The 17,983-nt window shown below is 39.0% G+C and overlaps 1 protein-coding gene across 3 annotated transcripts; it reads left to right on the forward strand.

The window, feature by feature from the left end:
• The first annotated feature begins 261 nt into the window (after window positions 1-261).
• LOC117778143 (V-type proton ATPase subunit H) lies at window positions 262-17,449 on the forward strand. 3 transcript variants are annotated; one of them, XM_034613447.1, is made up of 15 exons: window positions 262-369; window positions 1,457-1,615; window positions 2,710-2,809; window positions 2,927-3,016; window positions 3,641-3,754; window positions 4,687-4,791; window positions 5,471-5,530; window positions 6,442-6,539; window positions 7,474-7,666; window positions 9,659-9,837; window positions 10,113-10,238; window positions 10,856-10,957; window positions 12,199-12,312; window positions 17,076-17,164; window positions 17,197-17,449. In XM_034613447.1, the coding sequence occupies exons 2-14, from the start codon at window positions 1,512-1,514 to the stop codon at window positions 17,140-17,142; spliced, it is 1,452 nt and encodes a 483-aa protein (XP_034469338.1). In that variant the 5' UTR covers window positions 262-369; window positions 1,457-1,511; the 3' UTR covers window positions 17,143-17,164; window positions 17,197-17,449. The 3 variants fall into 3 exon arrangements, with proteins under 3 accessions (XP_034469338.1, XP_034469340.1, XP_034469339.1); XM_034613448.1 differs by having other exon boundaries at window positions 364-526; XM_034613449.1 differs by lacking the exon at window positions 5,471-5,530.
• The last annotated feature ends 534 nt before the right edge of the window (window positions 17,450-17,983 follow it).

Here is a 17,983-nt window from a genome sequence, read left to right on the forward strand (position 1 = left end):
GGGCCTTGTTAGTGTTTATTATTAGTACACTATTATAGTCTATGTTTTTGATGCATTAATATGTCGGTGGTATTTCAATACTGTTGGGAAGTTTCATAAATTAAATTTAGCCACATTTTATGAGCTTATTTTACATCTTATTCTTTATTTTGTGTGTAAAATCTTAATCTTAAATATTTAAACACACGTTCTCAGTCGTTTCCACCATATATGTCTGAACATGTTATAACAGCGGTCTCACAGGATCTATGAGCAGTTCAAGAACACGGATCCTCAGTTTGTGTCAAACTCACACTGAGCATGTGACCGGCACATGACACGGACGCTGTTGTTGTAGTCAGTCAGCTGTTCACTCGGGACATTAGCGCGGTGAGTGACTCCTCTTCTTCTTCACCTCGTAACATGGTGTCGTGCAGCAAACACGTCGGCTGTCCACCTCTGTTGTCGTAGTAAAGTTATCGCGTCTGCAGCGCTTTACATTCTGACTCAGAGTGGACGAGAAGCCATGTTAGCACAGCTAGCACAGGTTAGCGTACGCAGTTTGTTTCGCTAGCTGTTGCCAGGAAGCGCTCAGCCCACGTCATTTCAACTTCACATTTATTCACGTATACGTTGTTTTTGTCCACGACTTTAATTCGAGTTAATGTCATCGTGTGTCGCCGTATCTCAGCTGTCGGGAAGACGCATCTCTACCTGTCGTGACATTGGGTTAAGCTAGCTGCTAGCTTAACCTGAAGCTAGCGGCTCTAGCTTCAGCTGTTGCTCCAGTCTGTGAGCTGAGCTAAACACGAAACCATTAAACTTCTTTGAGAGAACAACATGTCTGCCACACGTCGAACTACTTTGCGTTAGTGGTGGATCGTTTTTAGCGCAGGACTGTTTTCCTGTTAGCTCTGTCACTGCTAACAACTGCTAGCTAAACAGTGCTGAACACATCGGTGCACCTTTTCTACTGGTTTCTACCTTTTAGTATGATGTAAACACTAGTGATGGCGAGATGAAGCTTCATGAAGCAGTGAAGCTTTCCATCCAATCGGTTCACTCATGGGCCGAAGCTTCATGGGGCTTCATTTGCTCTACTGTGCCATCAAGTGGACAATAAATGTAAAACAGGCAGTGATTATAATGACACCATGGCTTTGGTGTGTGACGCTTTGAATTGAATAAATGATGTTTGTGATGCCAATACGTAAACTATGAACTTATTAATATGGTGTCTGTCTTTATGATACAATGGCGGGGTCAAAAGGGAAAGTGCGAACCCATTTCCTGACTCAGTCACGTGATACGGCCGGCTCGCGAGGCTTTCAACGTCAACACATACGTCATCAACACAAGCCTCGATACGCGCTTCACACAAATCTTCCTGGATTACTCGACACACGCTTCGAAGCCTCGACACGGAAGGACACATCACTGCCCTCTAATGTTGTGACACTGTTGTGTTTCCATCCAGGTGTTGTTGTGTTTTCATCCGGACACCTAGTGTTGTGTAGTGGATCTGTATCAACATGGATATCCGCGGGGCGGTGGACGCTGCAGTCCCCACAAACATCATCGCTGCCAAGGCAGCCGAGGTGCGGGCCAACCTGGTCAACTGGCAGTCTTACCTGCAGTGAGTACAGCCACACATCGTGTTCACATACCCTGGGTACTTTAATGGGTTCTCCTGTCCAATCTAACTCGATGTAATACTGTGCAGCCTAAGGTCCAGATGAAAAAACTATAATCAAGACATGGCCCCAAATATAATCAAGGACACAACACATATCCTCCCTCCGAGTATCAGCTCCTCTCCTCAGGCAGATGGTAGAAGCCTCCCCTTTTCAAACACCCCTTTATTTCACTGTCCTTTCGCCCTGAACACCACCTAGGCTGAAATAATGAAATAACGTTTATGTTCATCCCCCTCGTTGACCACTCTTTTATATTTCATTATATGGACATTTTAACTATGTACAAAAGTGTGTGAAGGATGAATGTATTTGATTATGTTATTCTATTGCTGTGACACTGTGGTCCAAGGCAATTCCCCCACTGGAACAATAAAGCTTATCTTATCTTATCTTAATACAACTGCCTATTTTCTGCTTTTGTTACCACTATAAGAAAGGTAACAATCATATTTAATGTTTGTAATTGAGGTCATACTAGAAGTTGTTGTTGTTTACACTCTCCTGAACAATTTGCATCGTCATATTGTATTAGTTAAGTCAGAATTTTTAAAGACAAGTAAAGCTCTCATGCATCAATCTGTCAGAGAGCAGTGTGCGAATCTAAAATCTGCTCTACTCTTGTTCCTCTAGTGTGATTCACTGTCTCGAGTGATACTTCCCTTTTTGAGCCTGTGTGTTTTAATGCAGTAGATCTGACTTATGACTCATATTATCACCCCTACAAGTATTATCCTATTACTTGATTCCTTCTTTCATTTCTTATGGCTGTGCGATGACCAACAATAAAATCCTGTCTTCATGGACCATCCATTGTGTGTTTTGCCTTAACTAGAACATGTGGTATTTGCAGGTTAACTACCATTATTGTGCAAGCTTCTCTTTCAATTAGAAGCAGCATGCTAGTGACAATTCCTCAGTATGAGGATCAGTAGTACATGTATGTAATGTCTTGCTCCAGTACTTTGTACACATTAGTGCACAATTCATAGTAGCTTGTGCTAAAATGTTTGTATCTCAATCTCATTTCCTTTAGGAGTCAGATGATTTCAGCAGAGGACTGCGAGTTCATCAAAAAGTTTGAAGTGGCCCACTCTGAGGAGAAACAGGTCATTCTGACCAATGAGGGACATCAGGTATGAGGGCCTGCACTTCAACTGCACAGAATATAAGCAGTGTGTTCAACATGTCATTAGACACAGGAGCTATTGTGTCTCTCTGAGTTACTGAATGTCTGTTTTGCTTTTTCTCAGTGTGCCAAGACCTTTCTGAACCTGATGGCCCACATCTCCAAGGAGCAGACAGTCCAATACATCCTGACTCTGATTGATGACACCCTGCAGGTACACAGACAGACCCGCTGACTTTGGACATATAGGACATGCATGTTCATATATAGATCACATCGTTTCACTCCCACCAAGAGTTTTGATTTAAGTTTTGTGTGCATTCAAACATCTTCTCTGATGTCAGTAGCAATGACAGGGCAGAATGTTGAAACTTGGTGGTGCCTTTGCAGACATACCTGCTCTGGAAAAGTATTTAGAATGTGTGAAATAGAAATGTGTATAAAGAGATACACTTTTTACTTTTTAATTAAGTCAGGCAGACCAGGCTACTCATAGAAAATTATTTGCTTTAGCTCAACATAAAGCTATGTTGTCAAACATTTTCCCTCATGTAAAATCAACAACTAATGTCAGCATGTCTGCACTGTTGATTTATTATGATTGTTGTTTTCTTAAATTAACCGGTGGATGATGTAATGTGCCTTTCATCAAGACACCAGACTGTGACTGATTTTACTTCTTGACTTCTGTGATAATCACTGTCTAATTAGCATCTGCCAATTTATTTTGTCTCTCAAAATACTCAATCATTTGCTTGTAAAGATGGATTATGTGCGATGCAGTCAATTCATTTATATCCAAGAACTCATCCAATATTGTATTTCAACTGTCTCTCAGGAGAACCATCAGAGGGTGAACATCTTCTTTGACTACGCCAAAAAGACGAAGAACACCGCCTGGTCATATTTCCTTCCCATGCTCAATCGTCAGGACCTTTTTACTGTCCACATGGTGAGTTAATGGATGATGTCAGTCCGCAATGGCAAAAGCTGTGAGGCAGTAGATTTCTGCTTCATGTGTCCATCCCACTTTATTGAACACTATATCTCAAGAAAGCCTTGAGGGAGTATCTTCAAAATTAGCAAAAAATGTTCCCTTTTCTCTCATTCACATCCAAAAGGTCAACTTCGTTTTTGACATCATGATATTGTGCAAAGTTTCTTATTCAAAATCATGACTCAGGAATAAAAGGGGAGGTTGTGATCATGTTTCCTCCAACTTGAGTGGCTGGTGAAGGCATACAACTGCAGAGTGGTAATCGAAGTGAACAACGTTGGGAAAACAAGCCTCGTCCATGCTAAATCCTCAGCACAGTGTGGTATTTGTAGTTGCTGACATAAGCTAATTAAGCATTATCACAGCGCCCTGATCTTATTTTTCCAGATAAAAGGTTGTATTCCATTAAATGCTTCACAGCCATGGATTCTTCACAGACTGCTTCTGCTTCTAATCATAGCAAGGCATAAATTAGTCCTCACAAAGCAACCGTACCCACTTTTCCCTGAGAACAGGCAATTAATGTAATGATTCTTGCCAGAAACCCTTAAAAAAGATAACGGATGACCACCACACGACATACTGAGTTCTATGATAGGGCCTAATTAAGAATATCAGCAAGATGGCATCCAGCAGGTGGACATAATGTGACCCAAACTATGTGACACTACACGACAGTCACTCCAACAATGTTGCTCAATCTTCTACAGCCTCAATACTCATCTTCTCCTGGGGAGGAGGAAATTGGAGAAATGACTTTGTTCCTGTCTCATCACAGGACACATTAGTACTTAAGCTGAAGTGTTAAATTGCAGATTTCAAATGTCAACTGTTGGTAGACTGTTCAGTCAAAGCAACATGACTTTGAAATGTCCCTCTTATATTAGGCTGCAAGGATCATCGCGAAGCTGGCTGCGTGGGGCCGTGATCTGATGGAGGGAAGTGATCTGAACTACTATTTCAACTGGATAAAAAGTCAGCTCAGTTCACAGGTAAAAATACAGAATACACATAAAGTCTAACTGTTCATGTTTTTCTTGTTTTATGGTACCTTTTCTTTGACAGAAAATTGTGTTTTCCTTCTGTTTTATTAAACTAACAACAGTCTATTACAGTACGGTGTAATTAGTAGTAGTTGTATAAGTGTGTATGTAATATACTGTAACTTCTCTGTTTCTCCTCTTAAATTCATCATATCATGGGTCTTTCTTTTCTTAGATATCGGGACATCAGCTTCTTAAAAATGTGGCTACCTCTTTCTAATGGAGTTACATTTATTTTTAAAGAGTCTTATTCTCTATATAAGATAACTTCTAATATCTGTCCCTGTAAACATTGTCTGACTTAGTATAATGTATGGAATCGCATTGATTTGAGCTGGCTTGTTAGATTTTGAGATGGTCCAATAAAGTTTGCACTGTAGGTCCTGGCTTTGCAATGGCAGACGTGTGCACCAAACACTGGGCAGCTAAACCTAAACTGCTTCTTATAATTGTGTTTAATATTTATTAATCTCTTCAACAGCCAAGCAGCAAATCACTCAGCAGCCGCTGTCTCTGAATTGCATTTGTGGTCAAACTTGCAGCACAAGCTGTGTTGTTCCAGTGACACAGTAACTCACCTCCAACTGTGAACATTTCTGCCCCTGTTCTTTTGCTTATCTCTCATTAGAACCTACATGGTACAGGTCCAGAAACAAGCTCAGGAGCAGGAACAATTTCCCCCAGTGAAGTGAGTATAAGTGAAGTGCATCTTCGGTCAACCTGGGGCTTCCAGGAGGATGAAAAAAGGCAGGATCTGTGCAAGCCGCAACGTTTCAGCTGTCACTGGACTTTCACTTCTGTTCTTTCCCCGCTTTTTCTCTGTCATCCTGCTCTTGCACTCGAGTTTGTCATCAATACTTGTAGAAAGATGGAGACCAGCATGGTGTTTGCTGCCACTGGTTGTTTGCAGCTGTACAAAATTGCATGTTGTAAGCCTCTTCACCTTTATGCTGAAAGCGCATGACGAACACAGCTTTTGCTGTAAATTAGGATAACAAGGTTAATATGAAATTGGATCAACATTTGCACAGCAGCAGCATCCTACCATTTTATACCCCATACTGTGTCAAGCATAGTTAAATTATTCTGAGAAATGTACTCTAATAACTAATAACTGACAATCATCTTTATCATTTTCAACCAGGTAACCTCTGCTCCGCCACTCCTCTGTCCTCACTGTTGCCCGTTCCTCCTGCTGGACTTCTTTGCTTTTCACCCTTTTCAAATTAACAGATTAATACAATCTATTTTCTCCTCTCAGCTTCCTCCACTCTAATCTCAATTTACATTGTTCTGCTCAGGTGTGATGAGACACTTTTCCCTGCTATTGCTCTGTATTGTACTACTGAGTCCGTGATCTAGCATGTGTTCATGTGTATAGTCGATAGACTGCATGTGCAAGGCCTCAGGTTTGATAGCTGATGGTAATGCAAGTTTTGGACTGGTGTTCTTCCATGTGCTGTCTCTGCTTGTCAACTACTCAGTGTTTCAGAGCTGCATTGATTGTACTTGACCTTCTAACATTTTGTTTGTTTTCCTAATTGCGCAGCTAAGGCTCCCACCTCTGTTTGAGCAGATGTTTGCCTCTGTCCTTTTCAGAGCTCTCAGTATGTCCAGTGTGTGGCTGGGTGCCTTCAGCTGATGCTGAGGGTGAATGAGTATAGGTTTTCCTGGGTGGAGGCTGATGGGGTCAACTGGTGAGTAAAGACTCCTTATGAACTTTACCTTTGCTATCTGAAAATATATATATATTTTAAAACCTGTAACTCAACAATCAAATATGTTAATGATTCGATATAAATACATTTGTTATTCATGCTCTGGTATTTAAATAATATGACTGGCATTTACCATATCCTCAAATATAGATAACTTATTGATTGCAATAGTTTTAGATCTGTCAGCTCTCAGTAAATTAGCAACATATCAATGTAAATCTAACCTATTTGAAGAGTTACCAGTGTTAGTACTCAGTGTTATTGCATCATTATTCATTAAATAATCTATTGTAAAAAAAAAAAAAAAAAAAAGCCCCTCATGTATCAGTGAGTGCCACTACTATCATGGTGAAATCACCAACCTGATGGAATCAAATAAAATTTAAAGGGTAATGTGAGTCCAATTAAATGTTCTGAGCTCTCAGCATGGCTCTGACTTGACTCATACTGGATAACTTATACATAAAATAATTTATTAACTACATTAAATCTTTAAAATCCACTGTACAGTTTGAATGTTCTCTATTTTACACCACTTTTATTTTTTATGTAACTGGCCCAAAAAAAACAAATCAAATCCACCTTTAAAATCCACCTATGTAAAACTGTCCCTACTTCATAATTTGGATCAGATAATTATTGCCCATCTCTGCACTTACCAGCTATTTCTGCAAATGCATGACTCGCTGTAGTTATTAGTACTGGTCTCTGTATTTTGAGCAACTTGTCCGTTGCTCCAAAGACTGTCTGAACATTTAATTTTCATCCATTATCAGAGATAATGGATAAGCAGCATGTAGGCACGTCGCTCTGAAAGCTCCTCTATTAGTGAACAGGTGGTAGATGAAGATGTCCTTCATAGCACTTTTCCCTTTTTTGTTTTATTCATATGATTTTTGTTTTTCTGTTTAAGCATCACAGCGGTGCTGAGCAACAAGTGCGGCTTCCAGCTCCAGTACCAGATGATCTTCTGTGTTTGGCTCCTGGCCTACAGTCCTCAGCTCTGTGAGCAGTTGAGACGCTACAACGTGGTGCCAGCCCTGTCCGACATCCTCCAGGAGTCTGTCAAGGAGAAGGTCACCCGAATCATCCTGGCTGCCTTCAGGGTATGTGGAGAATTTTTCAGAAGTTCAGTGTTTTGCTTAAATGCCATTTTCACACTGAAAATTATTTATTGTGGTGCTTGGTTAAAACCAGTGGTTCCCAAGGGTTCCGCAGGATTTCTCATATTTTACTGTGTATTTTGTTTAACAATTTACCTCAGAAAAACAAGGTAGCATTTACATATAAGGGACATTTCATGTTCGTCTTCCAGATGTATAAATTGAAAGAATTATATTAATTATCTTCAATGTGCAGTTACATAACTTTTCCAACTATGTATCCAGGTAATCAGTGGTCAGAAAATAACAGTTGTTAGAGCAACTGATAGAAACATTTGTCACAGAAGAAGAACACATGCTGTATGAACATGTATGAAAAAGGATTAATTGCTGTGTTGGCCAAGTCTGGAAAGCACTGGTCTAAAAGTCCTTTTCTGGCAAAACTCAGAACCATCAAACTAAAACTTAAATTCTTGCACTTACTGATGCAGGATAGGATACTGATAAAGAAAATGTGCATTTTGTAGAATACCACTTAGCATTTTGAAATTAATTGACGGCGAGGTCACCGCTAATAACAAAGCAACAAAGGGAAACCCTGAAACTCTTCAACACCAAACTTACCTCACAACGTGTGTGTGTGCCTGACATAGAGAAGGGGAGAGCTACGTAAACACAAAGTTGTCATGTCGATTTTAAAGAAGCTGTAATCAATCAAACATTTTTGAATATTTTCACCATTGTTTTGCATGTTGCTATTTTTCCCAAATGTCCTAATTATGCAAATGATTCTGCTCAGCCCAGGGGACCAAAAACAGACTTAAATTATCCAGACCATCTGGAAGTCTTTAAACACATCGTCAAAGGCAGTACTGAAGTGTTTATGATGTGTTCGCCCCCATTCTAATGCTGGTACTTAATGTTGTTCCAGTTGTTTGAAAAAACTATCCAATCCTGCTCCTGAAAACATCCCACTTGTTTTCACACACATCCCGTCAAAGATAGACGGATTCTAAACTTTTATTGGCACTGTTTGCTCTACTTGAGTCAGATACTGTGAACAAACAACAGGCTCTTTTTAGAAAAGAAGATATTTGTAGTCCGCTGCAGCTCTGCCCTGAATGCAGGCTGAAAGGGTTCAATCAGAGGATCAGTCTGGGTCTGACGCCACTTTAGTGTCACTCCAAAGTTTTGCCACTGGAATTTTCAGAGTTTCTGGGACTTTGTCCAGGGATCCTGACTCTAAAGCTTTTACAATACTTGAACATCGTGTTCTTGTTACAGCTCTGCACTCATCTCCTTCACAGCTCACTCACCAGTTTATCACTATGGTTGATCTGCCCCGGTGGAAATTCATAGCTCGTGTGTCTGTTTACATATCAGTCATGTAAATAAACGTTAGGAGTGTGTAATATGAATAAAAGCTTTTCTCACTGTATATATTGTATATGGTGATAGACATACATACTGGAAATCGGTTGTTTGGATTAACATTACCAGGCAGCAGTATTGTCTTCAATCGCGTAAACATTAGAGTAACCACAGCATAAACAGTACACTGATATTTTTATTTCCTCATGGTAAGTAGTTATGTTGTCAAGGCCAAATAACTCATTTTTATTTCATAGAATAATTTAAAGTGAAACTGAAAAAAACTTTTAATGTTTCAATGCATCATTTTTTATATTCTTATTTGACATGTTTGTTATTTATAAATTAATTTAGTCGACAGCAAAAAAGAAAATAATGAGCATTTCTCACCATAATGTCGCACAGGGTAAAGCTTGCATTTTCAAATTGTTTGATTGTTACAGTGCTAAACCGTAGATATTTAACATCCAGTTTTCCATTCAGACTGGATCCTTTCAACTGACTATTTACTTATTTATTCTCTGATTGATTGAAGTAGTGAATATCTAATTCTTCAAACAGACTGATCACCTACGATAAATAACTCATCAAATAACTGTTCTCTGTGCTCCTGTTCTCTGACAGAATCTCCTCGAGAAGTCGTCCGAGCGGGAGACTCGTCAGGAGTACGCTTTGGCCATGATTCAGTGCAAGGTGCTGAAGCAGCTTGAGAACCTTGAGCAGCAGAAGTATGATGACGAGGACATCACGGAGGACATTAAATTCCTGCTGGAGAAGCTGGGAGAGAGCGTGCAGGATCTGAGGTACCGAGTGGACTCCATGGCACGAATAATCACTCCAGACTATTTATTTAGTATTTAAAAAATAATTACATATATTATAGTTCTAAACATGAATCTGTCACTTTCATATGAGGCCAATTTCTTTCCTAAAAACATTTTTCTGTAAATTGTGAATGATCGGGGAGCAGATGGCATTTCCTCTTTTTCCGAGGAACAAAAAACTATGATGCTCCTTGGACTGTGCTCTTCTCTTTATTGAAAATCCTTTGAATGTTCTATCTCTTTTTCATCTACAGCTCATTCGATGAGTACAGCTCTGAACTCAAGTCCGGACGCCTGGAATGGAGTCCTGTCCACAAGTCTGAGAAGTTCTGGCGTGAAAATGCCGTCCGTTTGAACGAGAAGAACTACGAGCTGCTCAAGTAAGATAGAGCAGATTCTGTAGCAAGGCTTTTTATTTTCTACAACCAATTTTTAACAACATAATAAATAATTTAATTAATGTTTTAAAATCTGAGTTTTGACAGATTGGCTAATGTCAAATGCAGTTGGGGTTTTCTTATCTGAACATATTTTTACCAGCAATCTATAAAGTAAAAAACCTGATTTATCCGTCTTGTTGTCTCATCACCTTCCTCTTTGAATTCAGACGACATCCCCGTCTTAAATTACCCTCAATTTCTTTTTGTCTCTTTCCCTAAATCTCATCCTCGCTTTGTCTCACTTAGAATCCCAAGGTTTCCCTTTTTCAGAGGATCCTTGTTTGTCATTTTCTTCGATTAGAGTTTAGGTTTAATCTCTGTTTGAAAAGAACATTAGTCTTGATTTACTGAGCAATCTGTGCATTTGTACTTCCACCAGCACTTAAGAGACAAAGAATCTCAGCTAATCAATTGCATTCATTAATCTTTTTTCAGTGAAGTAGTTGCCGGGGAGCATCTGAGAATTGTATAATTTTCAGAGCACATCATCTTTTCTTTTGACGCAGACAGACCTCACCATTTAAATGCCTCTCCTTTTGTCTGCCTATCTTCAATAGGATCTTGACGAGGCTGTTGGAGGTGTCCGATGATCCTCAAGTCATAGCAGTTGCGGCTCACGACGTTGGAGAGTATGTGCGACATTACCCACGTGGCAAACGGTGAGACATTTTTCATTGAAGACCAAATCAGTCTTAAAGATACTTTCTCTTTCAGAATAATATGAAATCGCATGTGGTACAGTCCTGTAAGAGTGAGCAGCACCACTTACATGTGCTTCAACAGATTCAATTTCCCTGAGGCCTTTGGGTATAATTATGTCAAAATATATATATAATCTTTTCTTAAGTAGGTCTAGAGTTGAGGTTTGATATGTATTCTTCTTTTTTGTATTTATTTGATCATCAACCATACAAATATTTACATAAAACATATTTTACAACACAAAAGTTTAACTATGCGAGACCGACTATACATAAAGATGGACGACATGACAGCTCCCTAAAAGGGATGCCGATGCATCTCGATCGCCACCTGGTGGCTGGCTACAGTATTGGTCACAAACCCTTTCTCCTCCATGTTAGTGGATGGGACAAGGACCAAACTAAAAAGTCAAAAATAGACTTTAAATAGATTCTTCTCAAATATTGTTTCTGTCATTTTAGTCAGTTTGCATCACACTGATTGTTCAAGTGCACTTTTTAAAAATGGTTTTAATTGGTTATTTGATGCTATGAAAATGGGTTGAAACATTATGATTGACAGCTGAGACTGACTCATTATTGGCAGAGCTTGTGTGTCACATCCATCTTTATTTACTCTATTTACAACAGTGTGTGTTATGTGAGACATTAACAGGTGATCTAAAAAATGTGTTCCATGTTTCTGGCCGTTTTTACAATATCCATTGTCCTATGTGTGTCTGAAGATGACCATGTTTGGTAAAATAAAGAGACTTCCCTCATCCTCTCCATACATATTCTTTAGGCCTGTGAATCTGTGTGAGTGACAGATCATTAATGGTTTTCCTTCTCATTGTATCAACACTTTTTACCTGTTGTCACAATCTCAGGGTCGTTATTCCCCCATGTCCAGCCCTATAATGATGATTACACTCAGTTGGCCCAAAGAATGTAACAGTACCAATGCATGTACTTTCCCCTACTTTCAGACCATTTACTGAATTACCACAAGCACTGCCTCATAAAGGCCTGTTCCCTCCTTTCAAAGCACGACATCCTTTTTCAAGGCCGGTGACCTTTCATAAAATACATAGAACATTTCAGGGACTGGATTAAATTACCTGATGCTGGACCAAACCGAATGAGGAAAATAGGACCTTTTTTTTTCTGTGTGAATTAAAGGCTGTCACCCATAATGCCTTTTATTCCTCCCATTTCAGGGTGATCGAGCAGCTGGGTGGAAAACAACTGGTGATGAATCACATGCACCACGAGGACCAGCTGGTCCGTTACAACGCCCTGTTGGCTGTGCAGAAGCTGATGGTCCACAACTGGTATGAACCCATTAAACCTCATTTATACAATTTTCTGTTGGAGGGAAACTACTCCTCATCCGTACAGTGCCATGAGGAAAGCTCTCCCTCAGTGGACACATACCTTTTGAGAGGGAAATATCAATACCCTGCATTTACATACTGATGATCAACAGCTCTGCACACAATCACAGATAATGTCATTGATTTGGGCTGATTAGACGTCTGCTTGGGTTGAATATGAGCAGCGCTCCGTGGACTCAGTACTGATGAGAACAATCAGTTGGATTAAAGCTAACAGCCGATTTGTTGAGATGTCACTCCAGCTCAGTCTGTGTCCTCAAATCGAGCAGAACATACGAATCCTGAAACGTTTATATACAATAACAAAAGCAGTACTACAATTTATCCGTGTAGTGCTTTTAACAATGCTCCAAGACACTTTACAGAGGTTTAAAATACAATGGTGGTTGTTACATTAGAATTTAAATCTTTGTTATTTTAAGACATGTCTAACATTCTATAGTTAGACATTTTTGGAAATGTGGTTATTCCCTTTTCTAAGATTTAGATGAGAAGATTGATTCTACTTTCTTGTCGATAAATATGAAGTTATACTCAGCAGGTGCTTAGCTTAGCGGTGACTTTGAATCCAAGTCCATGTTCGCTAAGCAGTTAATTGCTATAGCTACATATACGATGGAGGTAAACGTTCATTTATCAGCTGTAAAATGTCTGTATCTGCGGTTACTGTTCTTTCATAACTAAATATGAAGGATCCTTATCAAAATATCCTTGTTATTTAATTTGTATGTGTAAAAGCTGAGGTATTCTCAAATACCCTCTAATGAAACTCCTCACCAGCCGCGTTGCAAACTCTACACGCTTTTCTTTTACTGACCAATCAATACTTTGTCTTCACCACTCCACCAATTTTGATTCTCTCGATCAGAACACTCGAGTAACCATCCTCTTTTGTGTCTTTTCTGTCCACTGGATTGCTTGGAAACACTAAAAATCAACAAGCAACAAGTGAAAATGTGTTGGTTTTGCTGCCGCTATCTAAAACACACTCGACTCCCTGAGCAACTGTGGATTGAGGCTTTGTGTGTAATATCGGAGTGTAGTGCTGCTTCCCATCTAAGTGATTCCATGCACACAGGTTTTTCACTGAAGTGTGAGCAGTATTTATCCACTAGAACACAAAGGGGTTTTCAGTGTTGGTATTGGTTACTGAGGAAAAGAAATTAAGATGTGACATTCATTCAGAGTGCTTCACAAAATAAAAAGTGCAACAAGAAGACAGCAACACGCAATACATAAAAATACCAATAGTAAAAATTAAATAAAATAAAATAAGAATAAAATCTAATTTGCTGGGATTAAAAAGGTTCTCAACTTGAAAAGAGTTGCATTAGAAAGCAATATGTATTTTCCCTCTCAACTTTAACTCTGTAACTTCAGATCCATGAGATTTTTTTTTTTTTTTTTATCTACAAGAGAATTAAATCATTTTCTGATTTATATACCTGCATTTTCTTCTGGTGAATAAAAGCAAGAGAACAGGAGTACTGTCATCGAACACACCTTTATACTTGAGTTACTTTGATTTAGCATGAAAACAGATATTTAATCCATCCCAGGTTTCTTCATTTAGCTTCATTAATGCAACTGTGTTTCGTTTTAAAAACCCAGCACACAAATCACATCTAAACACTTTCACTTCTTGTATTTTCTTTAACATCTATATCATATTCGTCCACGCACTGTGATGAACTGCTGGTGACAACATGCCGTACATGAGCCATTCTGATGTGTTAATATATCAGCTTTTAAAGAGACAAACGTGAAAAACACTGAGGGTTATTGTTCTTCTTAGTTTTCCACTCGTTTGCTCACCTTGACCTGAACTGTTATGTGGAGCGGGGTTGTGTCATCTCCCAGTGAATAGCCTGCTGCCTGCGTGCTGCATCACGACACAAATATGCGAATGCCGTTGCAGAACGAGATGATATCGATCGGCACTCGTGTTCTTAAAAAGCCGAGGTCTCCATTTCTCAGCAAAGTGGCCGATGTTTTCAAACCGCTCACAACACCCACATCACCTGAAGGGAGCTCCCATGTTGTTACTGTTTCCACAAGATCTTCTCATTGTGCTGACTGAAGGTCCCCGGCCCCGCTGTCATGACAACAGCACAGATGAATGTGTGAACTGGAAAAACTACAGTTATTTTATCCATGTGCACTTTAGTCTGCTTCGTTAAGTCCTTATTGTTTTTCTTAGGTGCTTTCAGATCCAATAAGTGATGAATGACTATTTCTTTGCCATTCAGCTGCAGAGTGACAGTTATATACTTTAAGCCCATCAGATATTAACAGCCTGACGTTTTAAGGCTAAAATAGTCAAATACACTACAGCCTGATCGATATAGACACACAAATATATAATAAAACAGATTTTACAGAATATATAAATTCTGAAAATATTTTTTAAAGATACATTTAAAATAACTGGATATTTTACATGTGAAAATGTAAACAAATGCACATCTCTTCTGTAAGTTTTCATATTAGCAATTATAAGCGCTGAATCAATTTGTCTGTGAAAGGTTCATTTCAACCTATTTATATTGGTTATAGCTAATGAATCAGTCAGGTTCTAAAATACATTATAAATCACACATTGAGATGCGATGTGAATTCCGTGTGAACTTATATTGCTCTTGTCAACCTTTAGTGAAACTGTCATGAAGAGAATGTGCTGTTGATTGAGTGCTGCATATTTCCTAGATAACATGGTTGTTATTTTTATTCTTACATTAGAGTTATCACAGCTTCTCATATGTGCAAAGTGTGTCATGCTCGTTACAAGGACGCACTGCGGGGAATATTTGAAGCAGCAATATCAAACCATTCAAACACAATGTCTTTCTCAGGTCTTTTTAAATCAAGGATGTTAGGAAGAAGTTGTTCCATCTCATCTAATATCTGCCAAACAGGAAGATGAAATGATGTGAAATGAAAAGGGTGATTATCGACACACAGTCAGCTCAAAGAATCGGAACAGTACAAATGGAAAAGAAGAAAGTACAAAAATAGAAGTGTATTGCAAAATAATGTGTGTTGTGTTTGAACCTTGGTTTGAATTTGTATTTTTTGCTTCGGACAAAATAGTTTCCCAAATGAGTAATATCCTGAAATGTGCCGTCAGGTGAAAACAGGAGAAAACAGACCTGGAGTGCAGCATTTCAGCAGATTGAAATTACAGCGTTTATTTGTGTTGTTGCTTTCAACGATGTGATAATGTAACTCGCACCTTTAGCACCTTCCTGTGCAAAGACTAGGTAAAAATGAGCTTTATTGTAAATTAGGTATTTATCATCACCTTTCATTAGCTGCTACCATCTTTTTTTATAACAGTATAACCTGATAATTTTCTGTTGCACCTCAGTCTAATTGAAAATGAATAAATAAATAAAAGGCCCAAACTTTGCTTTATTCATTAAGTATTTATTTCCTCATGTTTCTCCCCCAGGACTTGTGTTGCAGTGTAGGTATTAGTTTATTCAGCTACGTGCATCAGACAGCTCCCGTCTGCAGAACATTTACGACACAACTCTGGCTTATCCTTCCACTTATTGCCATCTGCTTTTATTAGCTCGCTGGCTATTCTCTGAATCAACATACAGCTGCTATTTGCAGCCCAGCTAAAGGTTATCACTGACAGCTCTAGGGAAGTGTGGAGATTTGTGATGGTGGAGGATTTCTTTTTGTTTCCTCTTAAAAGCTGAAACACTGAGTAAATACTTCAAAGGAAGAGGCGACGGAGGCTTAAAAGCTGCTGTTTGATAGATTTGAATTGATCCAGAGCAGGTGCAAGGATGTTGTTCCACAAAAGTGAAATGCACAGATTTGACTTTTGAAAAACGATTTACAGTCTGTACCTGCTTTGATGTTGTGTTATAAATCCATCAGCTTGGGCTCAGCAGTCAACAAAGAATCAAAAAACTGGCGTGCAGATCACTGATGAGCAATATTTGGTCTTTTGAGGTGGAGGGACCTGAAAAGAAAAAGGAAAATATGCAGAAAGGTTCAGAGACTAAGAATTTGAAAAGTGCTTTTTTTTTTCACTGACTCCTGTATATTGTGCTGTTATCAACCCGCTGCTGGGATTCATACTTTTGCTCCTATTTGTTGATCTGTAGAAAAACAGAACAAAAAAGCGTATGATGTTTATTAGCAGTCACGGATCTTAGCGTTTATTTTTTAAGGAAGACATTATTTCTATCCTCAGAAGTTCTTTCCAGCCTTTTCAATGTTTGGGGTTCTGAGAGGCATTTGATATTTCTGTTAGCATTAAGGTGAGTGTCATGATGGCAAGTCTGAAAATGTTACTGCCAAGAAAAAAGCATGAAGAAGAAGATCTGTGACCTTTCAGAATTGTGGTATGTTTTAGTATTTAAAATGTCATCATGTCTGGGTCAGAATGAGCAGGAGAGTCTTTCTGGAAACCACAAGCTCACTTTAAACTTAAAACTGATCTTTAAGGCCATGATTACAACCAATGGAAATTGACATGGCATCATGATACCCAGGAAGTATCGGACGGACACTTGTAAACAAAACTTGTACAATAACCTAGAGGAAAGAAACATTTTTAAAAAGCATCATGCGTCTCCTTTAAAGGACATTAAAGGCTCTATTCTACACTCTAATGAAATTCAAATTCAGGAGTAGTGTGAATATTGGAAGTGAAAAGTCGAATCTGTGTCTTTCTGTTTCAGGGAGTACCTCGGACGACAGCTCCAGTCCAGCGACCAGCAGCAAGCTCCGACCGGGGATCGAAGCTGAACTGTGCACGTGTGTTTGTGTATTCTTGTGTGGATGAGTGTGTGCGTTGACCGTTTTGATCGTCTTCAGCTCGTTTTGTGTAACGATTTGAAAATCAGAACCACGTGGTTTCCTGCTCCAGCTCCAATGATCCTCGATGTTACCTGATTTGACTGTCGTGTTTCGTGACGTGGCCCCCTCGGCTCAGTGATGTGTGGTGATTGAAGTCCAACTTTATGTCTGTGATAATGTACAAAACTGCGAGTTATTTAAGTCTGTAACCTGTGAAACATTCTACTTGTCCTAATAAAGATGCTTGTCTATGGTGTTCCTGTGACACGTCGGTATTTCCTGTGCAGGATTCAGTCGTGGTTGAGGTCACGACTGCTGAATGACAAAGAGATTGACTGAGATTAACTTAATAACATTGACTTTTCTTATCAGAGCGATTTCAATTGGTTTCCAAGTCGTGACGGCCGTGCACGTCAAGAACGGCTGAGTTACTCTATTTACTTTGCTAAGTGTTTTATTTTTCTCATTATTTATCCTTGTCTGGGTTGAGGATGCAGCTGAAGGTGAACGGAAAAAGCGGTAATTAATCTATTCATGTTCATCCCTTAAACTGTTAAATCCTTCAAAGCTTCTACCTGTAACTCAATGTACTACAAATATTCAATGGTCATGTTTTTCATCCAAACTTTGCAATCTAAAGTACTTCAGAAAAACAGCTCTGGCATATTCTCTGCTTTAAAAAACATTTCTCTGACACTGATTGAAAAGTGTAAACATACTTACATGCTAATTACTGGGGTCAACTAAACTTCTTTACATGTATTTGCTAGACTAAATGGCAGAACTATTG

The sequence above is a fragment of the Hippoglossus hippoglossus genome, chromosome 17 (assembly GCF_009819705.1).
Source record: "Hippoglossus hippoglossus isolate fHipHip1 chromosome 17, fHipHip1.pri, whole genome shotgun sequence".
Classification (NCBI taxonomy): Eukaryota; Metazoa; Chordata; class Actinopteri; order Pleuronectiformes; family Pleuronectidae; genus Hippoglossus; species Hippoglossus hippoglossus.

Bases quoted from the DNA above. Each gene is read 5' to 3' on its own strand.
- LOC117778143 (XM_034613447.1), top strand. From the start codon at position 1,512: ATGGATATCCGCGGGGCGGTGGACGCTGCAGTCCCCACAAACATCATC. The intron at 3,755-4,686 runs GTGAGTTAATGG...CTCTTATATTAG, and splicing joins ACCTTTTTACTGTCCACATG to GCTGCAAGGATCATCGCGAA. The intron at 9,838-10,112 runs GTACCGAGTGGA...TTTCATCTACAG, and splicing joins GAGAGCGTGCAGGATCTGAG to CTCATTCGATGAGTACAGCT.